General features: G+C 38.5%; 1 protein-coding gene across 4 annotated transcripts in view; it reads right to left on the bottom strand.

Annotated features, from left to right (window-relative positions):
• Positions 1-18523, bottom strand: part of LOC121002730 (collagen alpha-6(VI) chain-like) — a 252655-nt gene that overhangs the window by 148145 nt on the left and 85987 nt on the right. For all 4 annotated transcript variants that reach the window (XM_040434224.1, XM_040434223.1, XM_040434225.1 and 1 more), the window contains exons 4-10: positions 14095-14703; positions 10787-11374; positions 7136-7732; positions 5587-6207; positions 3487-4047; positions 2260-2817; positions 683-1258 (exon numbers count right to left, since the gene is read on the bottom strand). In XM_040434224.1, coding sequence (XP_040290158.1) covers positions 683-1258; positions 2260-2817; positions 3487-4047; positions 5587-6207; positions 7136-7732; positions 10787-11374; positions 14095-14703 — 4110 coding nt within the window. The remainder of the gene's footprint in view (positions 1-682; positions 1259-2259; positions 2818-3486; positions 4048-5586; positions 6208-7135; positions 7733-10786; positions 11375-14094; positions 14704-18523) is intronic.

The following is an 18523-nucleotide window of genomic DNA, read 5'->3' as shown; positions in this document are numbered from 1 at the left end:
TCACCCAGAAAACCTCTTTAATTGGTAAGTGTGATGAGCCATCTAAGCTGCAATCAGATTTGCACTCTCTAAACTGAGGGGAAAAGTCCAAGGGATCTCCTGTTTTTAACCCTTTAACCCTGGATAACCCTTTGAGGTACCAGATACAGTATTGATGACCAATCCTTGTAATAGGTTATCATTATCACTTTGGCAGGGATCTGCCGATAATCTATCCTAGACTCCTGGAATACAATTTAGTATTTGAGAATGATTTCGGGCCCCATGACAATATACAGTCTTTTCATGGCAGATTAAGGTTTTATATTCATACTTTTTAAATATAAATAGTCTTTGCTTTTTGTGTTATTAGGGCTATTAGGACAAAAATAGTAATAATATCAGATTTGAGCCTCGATAATGTGTAACCACATACAGCAGCTACTTAAACAGATCCCAATGATTGCCAATATTATTGCTACATTTCACAGTTTGAAACTTTTGTATAGAAATATTTCACTTTTTGCATGCAGTGTGCCCCTCACCCAATCCAATGTAAGCGTGCTTCTTAATAAATCTGCACCATGATCTGCAGAAGGTACTTAATTTTCAATAATTCATGTGGATTTAGCTGCAGATTTGTAAGTGATACACCTGCAGCATATAACGGTAACAGCAAAATATAGAATAAATGCTTACTTACCTTTTGTAGACTTATCACAAACCACCTCTGTTATGTTCCCATGCAAACCTTCCAGTGAATTATAATCCTGTACATGGAACCATCTATCTGGCTGACCAGCAATCTTTTCAAGCTCTTCCTTTTTGGCAGAACCAACTCCAACAGCAAATATCGTAATTCCATTGTTCCTCAAAGCCTGAGGTACTGTATCTAATTTGGCTTTATCTTGAGGACTGGTTGCTCCATCAGTGATGAGAATGATAATATCATTAACATTTGGACGACCTCCATAAGTTGGATCAAATCTACCTTGAGTGTACTCCAAAGCAGTGGCGGTATATGTCAGTCCCCTCATGCGTTTGATATCATATATAGCTTTCCTTACTTCAGATTTAGAAGAGTAAGCATTTAAAGAGAATTGTTCTTCTGGTGTTGTACTATACGTCACCACACCAAACTTGACGTAATCCTTTCCAACCACAGAGTCATTTACCACAGCCTCCATAAACGTTTGCATGATTTTAAACTGTGACACGGTTATACTGATTGAGGCATCTACCAAAAATATGATGTCAGCAACTTCTGTCTTTTTACAAGCTGCAATAAAGAATGAACATAAAATACTTAGGGATATCATTCATCTTAATTCTTCTTGTAAGCATCTCTCTAGTCATCTTTCACAACTAATCCTACACTTGCTTTTCTACTTTATATAATCTACCTTTTATTATTTAAAGAAGTTGTCTCATCAAGATAATCCCATAGAAGGGGTGCCACATTTTGGGTTCCTACACCTTTCTAAATAAGACCCAAATCATCCATTTATTGCTCCAGTTCTGCAGGAGAAAGGCATGACTGGCAATAGTCTCCCTTAGATATAACAGCTAGCCAGGGTGACATTTGCTTAAGAGCAAACTGATGGTCCTAGGATATAAACCTGCACCATAGTGTACGTATAGCATAGGCTTAGGATGGTTGCACAAATGTTGGGAGCATCACTGCAGTTCTTGTGTAGTTCCAGAGCTAAGTTTCACAGGAGCTACTCTGAAACAGCGGATCGTTAGAAAGGTAAGGCCATCAATATTAAAATCCTTTACAAATGGTTTAATGAGCACATTGTATATTGGTTTGGATGGTCATGTGACTGTTACCCTTCCCACTTCATTTTTTATCTGCTTATCTCTTTAACTTTATTCACATAATGCTCATTTTATTTACTTATATGCCCAGACGTTCTAAAGGTCCTTTTAAAGAGACCAAATTAGCAGGCAATTATCAGGAATGAACATGAACGGCTTGAAATGGCTGAAAATGACCACTCAGCCAATTATTAGCGGTTACCTCAGGCAGTGATTGGCCAAGTGAGCATTCAAGGCCATTTCCTTTGTGTCAAGCTGGGACCAGTAAGTAAGACAGTGAGAACCCTGGCACCATCAGAATGGCAATGGCTTGGGATCGGTTATTATTGTTAACTTTTTTTTTTTTAAACCATTCTTCCCCCCCATAAAAAAAAAAATCATGTTGGAACAACCCTTTTAAAACCCAAATTTGATGGTATGAACACCTTTATGACCTCAAAATAAAAGAATAAAACTCACGGTCTTTAGGATTGCAGATCTCAAAAATTATGATATTGTTTAGGAAAAGAAGAGCATCAAAATTGTCCTCAAAGTAAACTCGATCTTGCTGTCCAGCAATCTCTTGAAGCTGTGTGTTGTTCGCATTGAGTACCCCTATAGCATAAATATCAACACCATACTTCCTTATAGCAGCAGCAGGCTGTGCAACTTCATCTTGAGACTCTCCATCTGTGATTATTATAAGATATTGCTTTATGTTTGGTCTTCCTCCCTTTTCAGCACTGAAGTATGGTAATGCATCTTGTAAAGCGGCTCCAGTCATTGTTCCTTGCTGCATCTGCTGGATACCAGATATGGCAGCTTGTAGGTCATCTTTCTGGCTATACCTATTAAGTGGAAACTCCTCCTTTGTTTCTGAACTAAACTGGATTAAACCAACTTGGACTTTGTTGAGACCAATATCCGCTTCTCTCACAAATGAATTCATGAATTCTTTCATTTTTTTAAAATCAGGATCATTAATACTGAGGGAACTATCAATCAGAAATAGAATATCTGCTTTCAGGTCTTTGCATGCTGCAGGTCAAAGAAAAGAATATGTAAGCTCCAAATAAGTATATAATGCTGTATTCTAAATAGATACATATGTACAGACAGACAAACAGCCAAATAGATAGAAGTGTATAGCATATAGAAATCACAACATACTCCAGAGGGATATTTAGGAACCATATCCAGTTCTCCTGTGAGACCAACACTCTAGAGAGATCATCAAATTTCAGAACACAATCATCAGTTGCAGAAGACAGCAGAGTGATCAGTGAAATTAAAGCTTTGGGGCTCATGCACATTACCGTGTTTTTTTGTTCACATCCGATCTATACAATGCGGTCTTCATTATTAAATGAAAGGCAGCTGTGGGCTAATTGGCCATGCAGTTCCTTACCGCAGCAGGGCTGCAACCTGCTCGCAGCACGGCCGCTCCATGTGGCCGTACCCTAAGGCAGAGTGGCCTGGGTAAGCTGGATGTATAGTAATTTGTGATAAATTAATTTGGAATTAATTGAATATCTTGACGAACTTCAGCGAAGTTGCCGAATCGAATCTTTCAAAACTTTGCTCATCTCTAGTGTATAGCTTCATTTTTATTTCATTATATTTAGTGGCATTAGGGACATATCTAAAGAACTTGTACACTCCATTTAAACATGCCAAGACATCCCACTCAGATTCCTGATGACTTACCTTCTGGTGTACATAGATCACGGACCAAATCATTCTTTATCAAGTTCAGGGAGTCAAAACTATCAACAAAGAAGGTCTTGTTTTTGCTGCCAGCTATGTTTAGCAACTCTTCCTGCACAGCTTCCTTCACACCGATAGCAAAGATATTGATGCCACCGCCTCTGATGTCAGCTGCTGCTTCTGTCACCCGGTCTTGAGACTTTCCATCTGTAATGATAATCAAGGACTGGGGAACTTTATGAGCTCGCTCGCTTCGAGCTTTTGTAAAGAGGGCTTTCATTGATGCCAGGGCCTTTCCTGTGTTAGTACCGCCTCCCAATTGATAAATGTTTTGTACTGCTTCATTCAACCCCCTTTGAGTGGTGTACTGACTGGTAGTGAATTCCACCTGTGTAGAATCAGAGTATTGTACAACCCCGAATCGTACTCTGTCTGCACCAATCTGAAACATGCTCATCAATTCGGTCATAAAATGTTTCATGTCATCAAAATCCTCCGGGTAAATACTGCCAGAGCCATCAACAAGAAAGTAAATGTCAGCTTCTTCAGTATCCGTGCAACCTACATAAATGGAAATGAGAGAACATCTGGTTACATCATTAGAATACACGGCCAGAGAGAACCAAAACAAAAAAGCTTACTACTCTTACCCTTATTTGTATATCTATACAAACTGATATAAAACTGTGAATACCCCTACCCTCACATTGATAGGTTCTTGATATATTGATAGGCTCTCTTAAAGTTACAAGATCATATGAATAAAAGAAAATTGTTGAGACTTGCCTGCAGATAAAAAGTTATTTTAATATGCAAAAATAAGCTACAAAAGTAACATCTAGTTGCATGACTACAGCAAAGCTTAGTGGTGCTTTCTTTGAACCTAAATGAATTTTCCAGCAAATGGTTTTACAACATGTCCACAGCCACAGATTTATAACAAAGATGTGCACTTTTGTGGCGTGAAAAAGTCACAAACTGCAGATTTGCAACTTTTTCAACTGCACTTGCGCAAAAATTTTTGCACAAGCGAAGCTCCTCCGTTGGCCTCGCTACTTTTCTTTTACTCCAGTCATAATTCCTCATCATAAATCAGGTGCAGCATCCGGCAGCACTTCTGGTTATCCTAGCCTGGCATATGCTGCAAGGCTACAGTGTAAGATAAATCTGCCCCTATCAATGATAAAAAAATGTTCTCTCAGAATTGGTGCAAGGCCAGCACTCAGACTCCACTGATCTAACTACAGCATATCCTGTAGTGATGTCATAAAAAGTCATTAGTTGAAAAACACTCAAAACTAAAGGTGTTTTCTAAGATTTTTTTGACTGATAATCTCTCTGACACCCAGGACCCCCACTAATCAGCTATTTGAGATGGCACCGGCACTTGCAGTAGTGTCGCAGTCTTCTCTCAGCTCACCAAGCAGAGTGATGTACATTGTATAGCAGCTATGCTTAGTATTGCAGCTCAACCCTATTACCTTTAATGGGGCTGAGATGCGCCTAGGCCATGTGACTTATGAATGTGTCTTTACATAAGCAGAACGCCAATTCACTGCTGCATGCTCTGGTGCCTTCTTAAACAGCTGATCAGCGAGGGTCCCGGGTGATGGATGTCCACCGATTATATATTGATGACCTATCCAGAGGATAGGTCATCAGTTAAAATAAATCTCGGAAAACCTCTTTAACAAAACACCAGTCATATATAAACGTTCTTTAGTTGTTCTCTCTACTTGTAAGCGGTGCACTCATTTCTGTCCACATCTCACAATTACTGGCTCTTTGGGTGAGAGGGTTTCTGGAGACCCATGGATGACATGATCTATAGCTAGGACCTCTCTGTTATCAAATTAGTAGTTTGAATAGGTAGGTTCCATAAACTATTCTTGCAAATTCTTGCAAATGGCCACTCTGTTGTCTGTGTTGGGCCTTGCTTTGTGATAAAATGGCATTCCAAAATTAGGCAAGCAATTTTAGAAGTGTTTTTGTACTACAGGAAATGCCCAGTATATGATTTAAGATTTTTATCTAAATACACTCCATATTGTATCCTAATGTCTGTGTGTAGTGTTTCATGTTCAAAAGATCCTTTCTTACCATCTTTCAGAGTTCTTACAAGTGCTGACGTGGTAAAGGAGTAACTAATAATTTGATTACAAAGACGTTTCTTCAGCTTAAGCTCAATATTTGGAAGTTGTAAAAAAGACTGCACATTGGTTATGTGCTTTCTTGGTGGATGTGAAGCTATGATCCTCAAATCCTTTTTGTCAGCATTTTGAAAGCCAACTGCAAATATTTCCACGCCTGATCGTCTGAGTTTTGCTGCAGGCTTTCTGAATTCATCAACTGATTGGCCATTAGTCATGACCACTGCAATTTGCTGTACCCCAAAGTGTGCCCTGCCACCATTTTCCGGAGAGAATAGTTCTTTGCGTAGAAACTTCAGGGCATTTCCAGTGTGTGCTGTTCCTCCTCTATATGGTAGCTTTGTTATATAGTCCAACATTTCATACTTCTCATGAAACGTGTTCAATTTGAACTCCAAATTAGGCTTGTCACTGTACAACACCAAACCTACACGTGCATTATTTACACCAATGTCCAAGGCGTTGATGACTTTATGTAGAAACACTCGTGTCAGTTGAAAGTTCACCTCACCAATGCTGCTAGATTCATCAATCAAGAAAACAATGTCGGCCACAGAAGCACTCGAACAAACTAGATGAAAAGAAAAGATTTTAAAAAGCAGAACCAAGCAACGCTCATTATAAAAACATTTTCAACCAATCACACAAATTAAATTATTTGCAAATTAACCTGTAAAGGTGTATAGCAAAAAATAAATAAATAAAAAACTCTTTGCTGACTCTTAACAGCCATCCCTTTTACTCTCTTAAACCAAGCACAATAAATGTATCGATGTCTTAAAGATGCAATAAAATATTATGGTTCACTAAACAGTGCTCTAAAAAAGCCTGAAGCCTTACCATAAAAAACAGGATTTAAATAATTGGTCTGATTACTCTTCCCCTTTATCTGTGAGAGAAGGTGTCCAGATAAACTTCCTTAGCTGCCTTACTGATATACACCCTTGTTGTATTAATGACTATGTTAGGGTGGGTTTTACACTAGCGTTAGGGATTCCGTTATTGCTTTCCGCTATAACATGGTTATAACGAAAAATAACGGAATCCATAAGACGGAAGAACGGATTCGTTCTTCTGCCCATAGATTTGTATTATGACGGAATGCAAAATGGAAGCCTTTAAAAGGCATTCCGTTTGCTCTCCGTCCTAATAGAAGTCTATGGGAATCAAAACGGATCCATCTGGGTCCCGTTATGCAAGACAGAAAACAAAGTTCTGTCGACAGGACTTTGTTTTACGCCTTGCATAACGGGACCTAGACGGATCCGTTATGCTTTCCCATAGACTTCTATTAGGATGAAAAGCAAACAGAATGTCTTTTAAAGGATTCCGTTTTGCATTCTGTCTAGGCATTCCATTATTTTCTGTTATAACCATGTTATAATGGAAAGCCTTAACGTCATCCCTAACGCTAGTGTGAACCCACCCTTATATGACCCACTTTTGTTTACCCATATTCTGAGCACCCCATGACCTCCAATAAAATAGTAGAAATTTACCTGCTGGCACCACTGTCTTCTCAGAAAACTGCAGCATTTCCTGTATTACAATAATATTGATTACATCTTGTTCGATATTCCTTTGCCCCTGCAAATTTTTTAATCTAAAAACAAATGGATTGGTTGCAATTTGAAATAATTCTTCCGTGTCTGAATTGTGAATGCTAATTGAGATGGTGGAGACACCAATTGTCTTCAGTTCGTCAGCATAAGTAATCACCAGATCTTCAGATTTTGCTGATGTAATGATCACTGCAACCTGAGGTATGCCTTGATTAATTCGACTTCCAGCCTCTTCCACAAAGAAAATTGTACGCAAGTAATCCAAGGCTCTTATTGTGTTCAGTGGACCACCTCTAAAATAAATGTTTTTTATATGATCCGATACTTGTTGTTTGGTGTCATATGTGTTTAGCAGGAACTCAGTTTGGGCTATCCCACTAAACTGGGCAAGACCAACACGATATGTATTAATGCTGACGTCAAGTTGTCCAATTATCCTTGAAATAAAGAGCTTTATTTCCTGGAAAACTGCACTTCCGATGCTGGAAGAAGAATCCACAAGGAAAACAATATCTGCATAGCGTTTCTTAAAAGCTGAAAAAGATAGAATTATGACATTACATAACAATTATGACATCACACATTACAAGGTTTTACTAAAATATTCCTCATTATCTTACCATTATTTGAAATTCTTTCATATATTCTTAGCCTGAACACCATATGCAAAACTATGAGCTTGGGTTGGGTGGGGGGAATTTATTAAGCCGTTCACTCAAGAATTGTGGCTTCAAAAAAATCTCAGAATAGGGCTTTGATACTTGGGTGTATCTGTTCGAATATTTTAAGACATTTTGCATTTTTACAATACTCATTCCAGTTTTGAAAAGGGATGGCAAATGGAGGTTTGCCTGTTGACCTGATTTAAAGGGGTTTTCTAGCTTTCCAGGAGTGAGTTGCACAGCTTTTATTGTGTGAGAGCCAATACTAATGATTGCCCATTCATGTGGCTATGTGTTACCCAACAAGCACATTTTCATATGTAGCACAGGCTAAAGAATGGCATGACACTATGTGTAGACTGTTCACAGGCTATTATGCTGCCACAACATTTCATGTTACCTTCCTGATTTTTACTGCAGATGCTCTAAAGGCCCTATTACAATGGCAGATTATTGTTAAGATGATTGCTAACGAGCATTCGTCTGGCAGTGTAATACTGCCATGGATTACCCAATGTGCAAGCAAATACTTGCTCATCAGTTAATCAGGATCTTTAGTAGTTCGTGCTATGTAATAGATGCTCTGCTGCCAACAAACAATGAGACAGTATAGGGATGAGCGATGCTTCAGCAATTGATCGTCCGTATACTGAGGAGGAGATCGCTGCATGTAACAGCAGCGGTTTCCTCCTCTAGCCAGCAGGCGATTTAGAATTGCCTGCTTTATCTGCCAATGTAATAGGGCCTTTCATCTAAGGCCACCTTCACATGGTCAATATTTAGTCAGCCTTTAGAGTATTTGTAAGCCAAAACTATTACCACGGACGATAACGCAATTCTATGTAGGAGTCCTCTCCTGCATAACAGAAACAGGATGCATCCGTGGTAACGGAAAGCATAACGCAATTCTGCTTTTGCCACCAAACGAAGTGTGAACGAATTTCAAAATAAGAAATTCGCTCATCTCTAGCCAAAACCTTGAGAGGGTCCAAAACACAGAAGAACATATTTTTCCATAATTTTTCCCTGTAAGTTCCACTACTGGTTTTGGCTTACCAATACTCTAAATGCTGACTAAATATTGACCATGTGAAGGTGGCATTAGACGAAAAGCCCTATTAAATTGGCAGATAGAGCAGACGATTCTAAATCGCCTGCTGGCTAGAGGAGGAAACCATAACGCAATTCTGCTTTTACCCCCAAACGAGAGCGTGAAGTTGAAATTCACTCATCTCTAGTTTTGGCTTAAAAAGCCATCTACTTATTTTAGGAACTTAGAAACTAATGTCGCCATTTACGGTTGCATACCATGTACTGGGAAGTGGAAAAAAAAAAATATCAAAATGGGGTAGAATTAGGAAAAAAGGTTTTTATTTATTTCTTTTACCGTACACTATGCAGTAAAATTGACCTGTTATTTTCATTCTCCAGGTCAGTACGGTTACAATGATATTACACTTGTATAGTTTTTCTTGTGTTTTAATGCTGAAAAAAATTAAAACATTTAGAAAAAAAAATATTTTATCACCATATCCTAACCCCTATAACTGTTTTGTATTTATGTGTATGGGGCTGTGTGAGGGCTCATTTTTTGCAGGGCGATCTGAACTTTTTAGTGATACCAATTTGAAGTGTGTGCGACTTTTTGATCACTTTTTATAGAATATTATTGGGGAGTTGAAGTGACAAAAAATGGCTAATTGACTGTTTTTATTTTCCATTACGCTATTTGCCATATGCTATTAATATTATTATATTTTAATTGGATGGGAATTCTCGTACGTGGCGATGCCCATGATGTTTATTTTTTTTATTGGTTAAGTATTATTTTTATTTCAAGGAAAGGGGGATGATTTGAACTTTTTTTAACTTTTTTTTTAAAACTTTTTTTTTAAAGTCAACCTGGGTGACTATAACTAGCAATCATTAAATTGCCCATTGTGTTCATTGATGGCTATATAGCCATCATTAAACACTTAATTTTCAATATAAAAATACAGTGCTGCCACCTAGTGGCCTGTATTGGTATATTCATCTAATAGACTCTGGCTTCCGTCTATTAGATCAATGTAACAGGTTCCCCGATCTCAGACGGGGAACGCAGTTACTGGAGCGGAAAGGCACACGGATTCTGCTTCTGGACTGCTCTGACGCTGTGGTCAAATGCCATCTGAAAGGGGAAATGTATGCGATCAGCCATAAGGCTGCACATGCAAGCGGGCGCCATGTTTAGAGACCGGACTTCCGCCATACATGTACGTTGGAGGTCCTGAAGGGGTTAAATACAATATAATAATATGAGAGCTATAGAGGAAGCTTGTCACTAGCCACCTCTCCAGCTACTACTTCCTAATGGAATCCCAAATCCATAATTAAAGGGGTTTTCTGAGCTATTTCAGCACAGGCCCATTCACTTCTTAGCTGTGCCTAGGCCATGATGTCACGGTCCTAGAAAAATGCTGCAGCGCTCGATGGTCTCTTCAAACAACTGTTCAGCAGGTGTTCCGGAAGTCAGACCTCCACTGATCGTATATTGATGACCTATCCTGAGGACAGGTCATCAATATCAAAATCTCAGATAACCCTTTAAAAGAGCTTTAAGGGGAAAAGTGGTAAGGTGGTGCTCACAGGTCCTAGGCCTGACCCCCGGTGCACTGAAGATCTCATTATCAAATTAAATACATTTCTCTAAATGGGGCCACAGATTTCAATATGAGAGTTTTTTTTTTACGCTGACTGATGCACTTAACCAAGCATCTGTAACTCTAGACAACTTGTTGCACTAGTCACCATAAAGAAATAGCAAAAAATACAGTGTCCTCTTGTTTTCATTTACATTTTTAGGGTTGTGATTTTGCACCCATAATGACATCTAAACCGTGAACCCACATATATTAGACAACAGAATACAGTACGTATAATATACCTTTCATATTTGATATAACACTGGAGCAAATATTATTCAGAAGACTCTTGGTCACATCTTCAGTAGAATCAAAATTATCTAAGGAATGAAAAAACTTTCTGCTTGGCTTGTTTGCTGCCTCTTTCAACTCTGCAATAGCCTTAACATTAGGCCCAGTGACATAGATTGAAATTCCCCTGGCTTTCAAATCTCTAGCTGACTTTTTTATTTCATCAGAAGACTGGCCATAGGTGACTAAAACAAGTATTTGAGCTATATTCTCTGCTGCTCTGCTCCCAGCTGACTCAGTAAAGTAGGTGCTGTTGACAACTTGTAGAGCCCGTCCTGTGTAGGTATTGCCATCTTTATACGACAAACTTTGTATCTTTTCTAAGATTTCACTCTTTTGAGAATAGTCATTCAGCAAGAAAACACTGTTTGTATCATCACTGTACTGAGCCAGGCCTATGTGGACTTTGTTGAGGCCAACATTCAAGCTTGAAACCAAACCATAGACAAAATCCTTTACATTTTCAAAAGCATCCTCACTGATTTGATTGGAACTTTCTACAAGGAACACGATGTCGGCCTGCTTAGCATTTCTGCAACCTGAAAGAGAATTGACATTGGAGTAATTTATTGATTTACTTATTTAGTAACAATATATTATGGAGGATAACTGACAAAGATTATGTACTAAACGACTCTGTTCACATCTGCATTGTTCGGAGCAGAACAATAAAAATGAAAGCACATGAAAATGACCTGTCACATGACGTACACCAATGGTCGATAAGTGAATCCATCCAGTTTCCAAGATGGTGTCTATGATTATACTGGACATATTAGCACAGACCATGGAGCATTGAATGCTGATTTGAATGCAAGCTAAACAGTACATAACCAGCTTTTGCTATCCTTAGTCAATTTTCTTTATCATGTATACTTATCATACATAAAGTATAACACATACCGTACTCAATGTGAACTGTTACTTACCAGACATTAATAGGGGTGGAATTGTGAAATATAAATCAGATTCATTGCCAGTTAAAACTATAAAAGTTTTCAGATGGAGTCTAAAAATTATAAACTTTAAAATTTCAAATTGATTTGTGGGAAGAAGAAAAAATATCTTTATTGGCTAGAACAGGAGTGGCCAATCTAACAGACCCAAAGAGCCCAAAAAAAAAAAAACATGACTACCAGGAGCCACAAGCTATATATTTACACACGAGTGACCGTATTTTTCACTCTGCAAGATTCACCTAGGTTTTAACAAAGAAAAATAAGAGAAAAAAAAAGATTATTCATCTGATCTGAGGTCTGATTAAAAAAAAATCTTATTTTTCATTAGCAGAGAAAAAAAGAAAAAATCTATTTTTCATTAGACCTCAGATTAGACTCCTAAATCAGATCCCCAGTCCTCATCTGACCTAAATCAAGATCCCTAAACCTCATCAGACCTCCAAATCAGACCCCCAAAATAAGATCCCCAATGCTCGGATCAGACAACACAAATCAGACTCCCAGTGTCAGACTCTCCGTGCTCAGATCCCCCCCCCCAATGCTCAGATCTCCCCTCCATGCTCAGATCTCTCCCCTTCTCAGATCGGACCTCTCCATGCTCAAAAAAGACCCCCCATGCTCCAATCTACCCCCGTGCTCAAATCTGAACCGCCATGCTCAGATCAGACCCCCCATGCTCAGATCAGACCTCCTATGCTCAAATCAGAACCCCATTGCTCAGATCAGGACCCTCCCCCATGCTCAGATCAGACCCCCATGCTCAGATCAGAACCTCCCATGCTCAATTCTATAATTTAATAAAATCTCATCCCTCTCCTGATCAGGTACTAGGCTCCTGCTCTGGCACCTGCTACTCTGCAAGTCTGACACATTTTCCACTATTGACCTGATGAGCACAACGTCAGATCGTAGTGTGTGTCTCCTCGTACTACGTTCTCACACTGTGTGCATCAGGACGTAGTGGAGAGTGAGCTGGAGCTGCAAAGTAGCAACAGTGCCCGATCAGGGAAAGAGATCTGAGCAATGGGGTGGAGAGTGAGCCGGCCTGACTGCTTCCCGGCTCCATAGCTAGAGCCGCACTTGAAGAAGCAAAGAGTCGCATGCGGCTCAAGAGCCACAGGTTGGCCACCCCTGGGCTAGAACCTTACTATATATTCATTTTTCTTGTACTCCAGTGATTTTAAAAGAGGCAAAACATAATCTTTTGTCTACTCATACAGCATTTCTGTATTGCTTTTGTACATTGTTCTTTAGATTGTCTGAGTTTTTTTACTTCACAATTAGCATATATAGTGCAATATTGAATGAACTATGGAAAAATATACCAATGAATCCAATGATTGGACCCATACGCCAGTCTTGATCTCCCTGCACTGTCTCTTAATAAATTAGGCATATCTCTGCCCTGCTGTGTGCAGATACTGAAGTCTAAGCCAACCATGGGCTGGCGTAGGCTTCAACTATAATTTACATAATTTTCTCACAAAAGTTATAGTAAATCTGGCAGGCAGTGCATAGCCCCACCCTTCCTAATACGCCCTGCCCTTTTCTTAGCACTTCGGAAAAGTGCAGAGAAGTAGGCTTGAGCGAATTGAGCTTTGCATCATAGATCCAAAGTCGATTCATTCAGGCACTTTGTTTTAACACTGTACGGTGACCTATCTTCGTACAGCATTAAAATGTATTGCCTCTGTGGAGGCAAAATTTGTTTCAACCAAAATCGCGCGAGACTTCGGTGAATTAATTCGGTATTCATTTCTACATTTTTAAAAACAACCCAATTTCGGATTGCTAATTTGAAATGTTTTTAAAGATGTAGAAATTAATTCACCGAAGTCTCGCGCGACTTCAGGTGAAATTAGTTTTGCCTCCACAGAGGAAATACATTTTAATGATGTACAGAGACAGGTCTCAGTACAGCATTAAAACAAAGTGTTGGAAAAAATCGACTTCGGATCTATGATCGGAAGCTTGTTTCGCTCAACACTACCGATTGAGCCATTTATACTAATTCTTTGGTGTGCATTAAGCTTTTGAACATTCTCTGTTATAAGACTTGTAGGGTAAAATTCTCTGTTATAGTCTGGTGGATGTGACTGTATTTTTGACTATAGCATAAGTTCAACATCTTGATAATTTTAACCAGATGCTACATTTTTAGTAATTTCCTTCCAGATAGTTGTGATCAAGGAGTACTATATAGACAACATGAAAGCATGGCTTAACCTGTGTCTAGAATTTCAAACCACAGGCTACAGATCTGGATGAGTGAAGGAAATAAGAAGATGAAAAGAATATACCTTGAGCAATCTTATCAATCTGTCTGGTGGCCTCTTCCACTGTAGTGCATAGTACCTGAAGCATATTTTCGGAAATATCCAGTAAAGCTGTAAAATCAGCCACATTGTAAACATGTTTCTCATTTGGATCGCTGGCTATTTCATTGAGCTCAGTTAAGAGGGCATCCTTTATACCAATGGCATATAATGTAATTCCTGAATCTTTAACTTTGGTCGCTGGTTCATTGACATTGTCTTGGGACTGACCATCAGTTATTACAATAGCAATTTGCAGGACTCCATCTTTGGCTCTTCCTCCTGCACTTTCTGTGAAGTGATTTTCCAGCATAAACTGAAGGCTTTCACCAGTTTTTGTACCCCCACCTTTGTAGTTCAGATTTTGTATATACTGTAGTACATCCTCCTTCTTGTCATAAGAGTTTAGGTAGAATTCTGTGCGTGGCTCATCACTGTACTGAATTAGACCAATGCGGATGTTGTCTTGACTAACATCAAAACTACTTATCAGGGTGTATAAGAAGTCCTGTATGCTTTTGAAGTTGTCTATGCCAATGCTAAAGGATCCATCAACCAGGAAAACAATGTCTGCAATATTTTCCTCTTTGCACACTGAAAAGAAAAAAAACAGCATAACAACATAAAGCAGCTAAACAGGTGCGCACATGAGAGTGTCTGACGAGAGACGTTAAGCTTCACCTTCCCCCCCTCGCGCTTGCTATTTTATTTGGAGGCAGCGGGCCATGTGTGACGCCGAGCCTGCTGGAGATGCAGAGCCCGCTGGAGATGCTGAGTTTGCTGGAGATGCCGGGCATGCGCTGGAACGAGGTGGGGAGGATGATTAACCCCATTCCACCCATTTGATTTCTCTTGTGTCTTTACTTGGTCGAAGTGACCGGATGTAAGGTGCCAGCAGCAAAGGAGGTGGTGAGAAAGTTAACAGAAGGTGGTGAGCAGGGTTAGTGCGGAGGAGAGAGTTGGAAGCTGGAGGGAGCTTCTTTCTGGTTGGGGCTGGTGTGGGAGAAGAAGATGTGGACAGTGCTTTGGACCAACTAATGGTTCGTGTCCCTTCCCCCCCCCAACTAATATGTGAGTCCTGCTAGAGAGTGGGTGAGAAACTGGAAGGAGCACAATCCTGTACAGATTTGACAGGGAGAGATGGAGTCATGAATTGTTTTGTGGTTGTCCTCCTTCCTTTCTCCCTCTCAACTATATCACTCTGAGTGAGATTCCCCCCCACAAAAAATGGAAGAAGTGGGGGTATGAACTCCAGTTGCTGAGATTAATAATTTGCCCCTGAAACAAGCTAAATTTAAGGGGTTTCGCCTATAGAATTGAAGTGATAATCGAGGTTTGCCTGCCCCATTAACTGTGCGTTTGCCTATAGGAACTAACCCACTAACCTGCTCTTCCCTACCTTCTTTTCCTTAATATATGAGCCTTGATACATCTTTGTGGTCACTAAAGTATGGATTGAGACTTAAATCTGTCCTTGTTTCTAAAAATAAACTGGATTGTTTCGCCTTCTCCCATTAATATAATAATCATCTTGTGGTTATTAAAGTGTGGTAGAAAGTGGACTTAAAGTGAGACCCATAACCACTAATCCTGTTTTTTGTTTCTGAAAATAATCTGCTGGACTGTTTTGCCTTCTTTTATTACTATATTAACCATCTCTGTGATTAATTAAGTGTGGTGAAAATTGAACTTGGATTGAGATTCATAACCAGTAATTCCGTTAATGTTTCCAAAATAATCTGCTGGACTATTTTGTCTTCTCCTATTAATATATTCATCATTTTTGTTGTTATTAAAGTGCGGTAAAAAGTGGCATTGGACTGGAACTTATAACCATTAATTTTGCCCTTGTTACTAAAAAAAATCTGTTAGCTACTAAAGTGTGGGGAAAAGTGGACCTAGACTGAGACCTATAATTATTCATTTTGTTTTTGTTTTTAAAAATAATCTTTTGGACTGTCTGGTTTTCTAATTAATTCTATTTTTGGTTGTATTGATTATTAAGATGCCTCAGAAAATAAGGGAAGAGCAGCAATGGCCTAGTAATAGAAGATCCGGGAATGGATTGGAGACTAGGAAGAGGCAAAATGCCTTAAACAAGTATTTGGTCCCTACAACCCCCACATTGAGATCTTCAGACTCAGAGAAGGAATCAACGGAGGGATAAAACCCTAGGTTAAAAGAAAGTATGCCTTTAAATGGTGTAGAAGAGCAAGAAACAAATGATGTAACAACTGAAATGAATGATGAAATGGTTAAAGATATTTTCGCACTGTTACTAAATTGGAAAATGTGTTCGGGAAATAAGTTACTCAGATTGGTTCGGTACAAACAGATGTGAGCTTGATCCGGGAGGATTTGGTAAAGGTGAGAGATTGCTTGAACGAGATGGAGGGTAGAACAGCGGCGATGGAAGATATAACATCTAAATTAGAGAAGGATCTAACATCTCTAAAACAATTAAAGTTGACTTTGGAGCATGAATTAATAGATATAGAGGATAGGACAAGAAGAACAAATCTTAGATGCATAGGAATAACAGAAGGGGTTGAGAGCCCTAATTGTGTGGAGTATATGGAAAAATGGTTTAGTGAGAATTGTAAACCTGGAATACTTTCCAGCCTTTTTGCCATAGAGAGAGCCCATAGGGTTCCCAGTAAAAAAAGAATACTATGGGAATACCCAAGACCAATTATGGTAAAATATCTTCTCTCTAAAGATCGGGGCGCCATTTTGTTGGAATCCAGATCTCCAGAGAAATTTCAGATTGAAGGAGTAAAAATAAGAATTTTCCCAGATTATTCAGCTGCCACTAATAAAAGAAGGAAGAAATATGCAGATATAAAAAAGAGATTTAGAGTGGCTGGTTTGAAGTATAGTTTGCTTTTCCCAGCAAAGATTACGGTGGAGTATCAGGATAGGACTTTGTTTTTTCAATCTCCTGAACAAGGATTGGGCTTATTCACAGGGCCTGTAAGAAATGACTTAATATTAATAAATGAGAGGGAGGGATATAGGAAGCAAAATGCTTAGTGTTGGAGCTATCTCTCCTTTTGGAGCGAGAGTTTGGGGAAGGGATTTTTTTCTCTCAATAATTTGAATGCTGAGAATTATTTCATTTAATGTACGGGAGCTTAGAGAAAAAATAAAGAGATTTGATATTTTTGACTGGCTGAGGAGGTACTTGCCAGCTGTCATCTGCCTGCTGGAAATGCATTTGGATAGAGATTCTGTGAAATCATATTCTAGAGGAGTATTTATTTTAGTTCATAAAAAAAATAATTTTGAATATGTGACATGTAAGGCAGATAACCAAAGCAGGTATCTCTTCTTACAGTGTAATATAGATGATACAAAAATGGGTATGGCAAATATTTATATTCCCCTTCCATATAAACCTGATGTGTTATATGATTTACAAAAGTATATGTTAGATAAGCAAGAATGTATTTTGATAGCAGTAGGAGATTATAATGTGATATTGGATCCAATTAGAGATAAGATATCTGATGGTAAATCTAAATATTACAATACAAACTTGGCTAATCTAATGGCTGAGTTTGATTGGGTAGATATCTGGCAATTATTGAATACGGAGGAAAGAACTTATTCCTGCTCTACAAAAACACACCAAACTTGGTCAAGGATTGATATGGCTATTGGAAATAAAAGATTATTTGGAAAAAATATATCAAGAATGAAGTATGTTCCCATGGCCTTATCAAATTACTGTGCACCTATAACAGAAGTTGAACTCTTTTCTAGCCAGGGACCATTATTGTTTAACCCTTTCTACCCTGGGCCAGTTTATACCTTCCTGCCCAGGCCATTTTTTGCAAATCCGACATGTGTCACTTTATGTGGTAATAACTTTAAAACGCTTTTACTTATACAGGCCATTATGAGATAGTTTTTTCGTCACATATTGTACTTGATGATAGTGGTAAAATGAAGTCAAAAAAATTCATTTTTATTTATAAAAAAATACAAAATTTACCCAAAATTTAGAAAAATTTGCAAATTTCCAAATTCTACTTTTATAATAGTAATAACTCCAAAAATAGTTATTACTTTACATTCCCCATATGTCTACTTCATGTTTAGATCATTTTGTGAATGCCATTTTATTTTTTGGGGACGTTAGAAGGCTTAGAAGTTTAGAAGCAAATCTTGAAATTTTTCCTAATATTTCCAAAACCTACTTTTTAAGGACCAGTTCAGGTCTGAAGTCACTTTGTGAGGCTTACATAATAGAAACAACCCAAAATGACCCCAGTTTATAAACTACACCCCCCACAGTATTCAAAACTGATTTTACAAACTTTGTTAACCCTTTACGTGTTCCACAAGAATTCATGGAAAACGGAGATAACATTTCCAAATTTCACTTTTTGGGCAGATTTTAATCCATTTT

Source organism: Bufo bufo, chromosome 5 (assembly GCF_905171765.1).
Source record: "Bufo bufo chromosome 5, aBufBuf1.1, whole genome shotgun sequence".
Classification (NCBI taxonomy): Eukaryota; Metazoa; Chordata; class Amphibia; order Anura; family Bufonidae; genus Bufo; species Bufo bufo.
The sequence above is the reverse complement of the archived record's forward strand: the minus strand, read 5'-3'. Positions and strand labels throughout refer to the sequence as shown.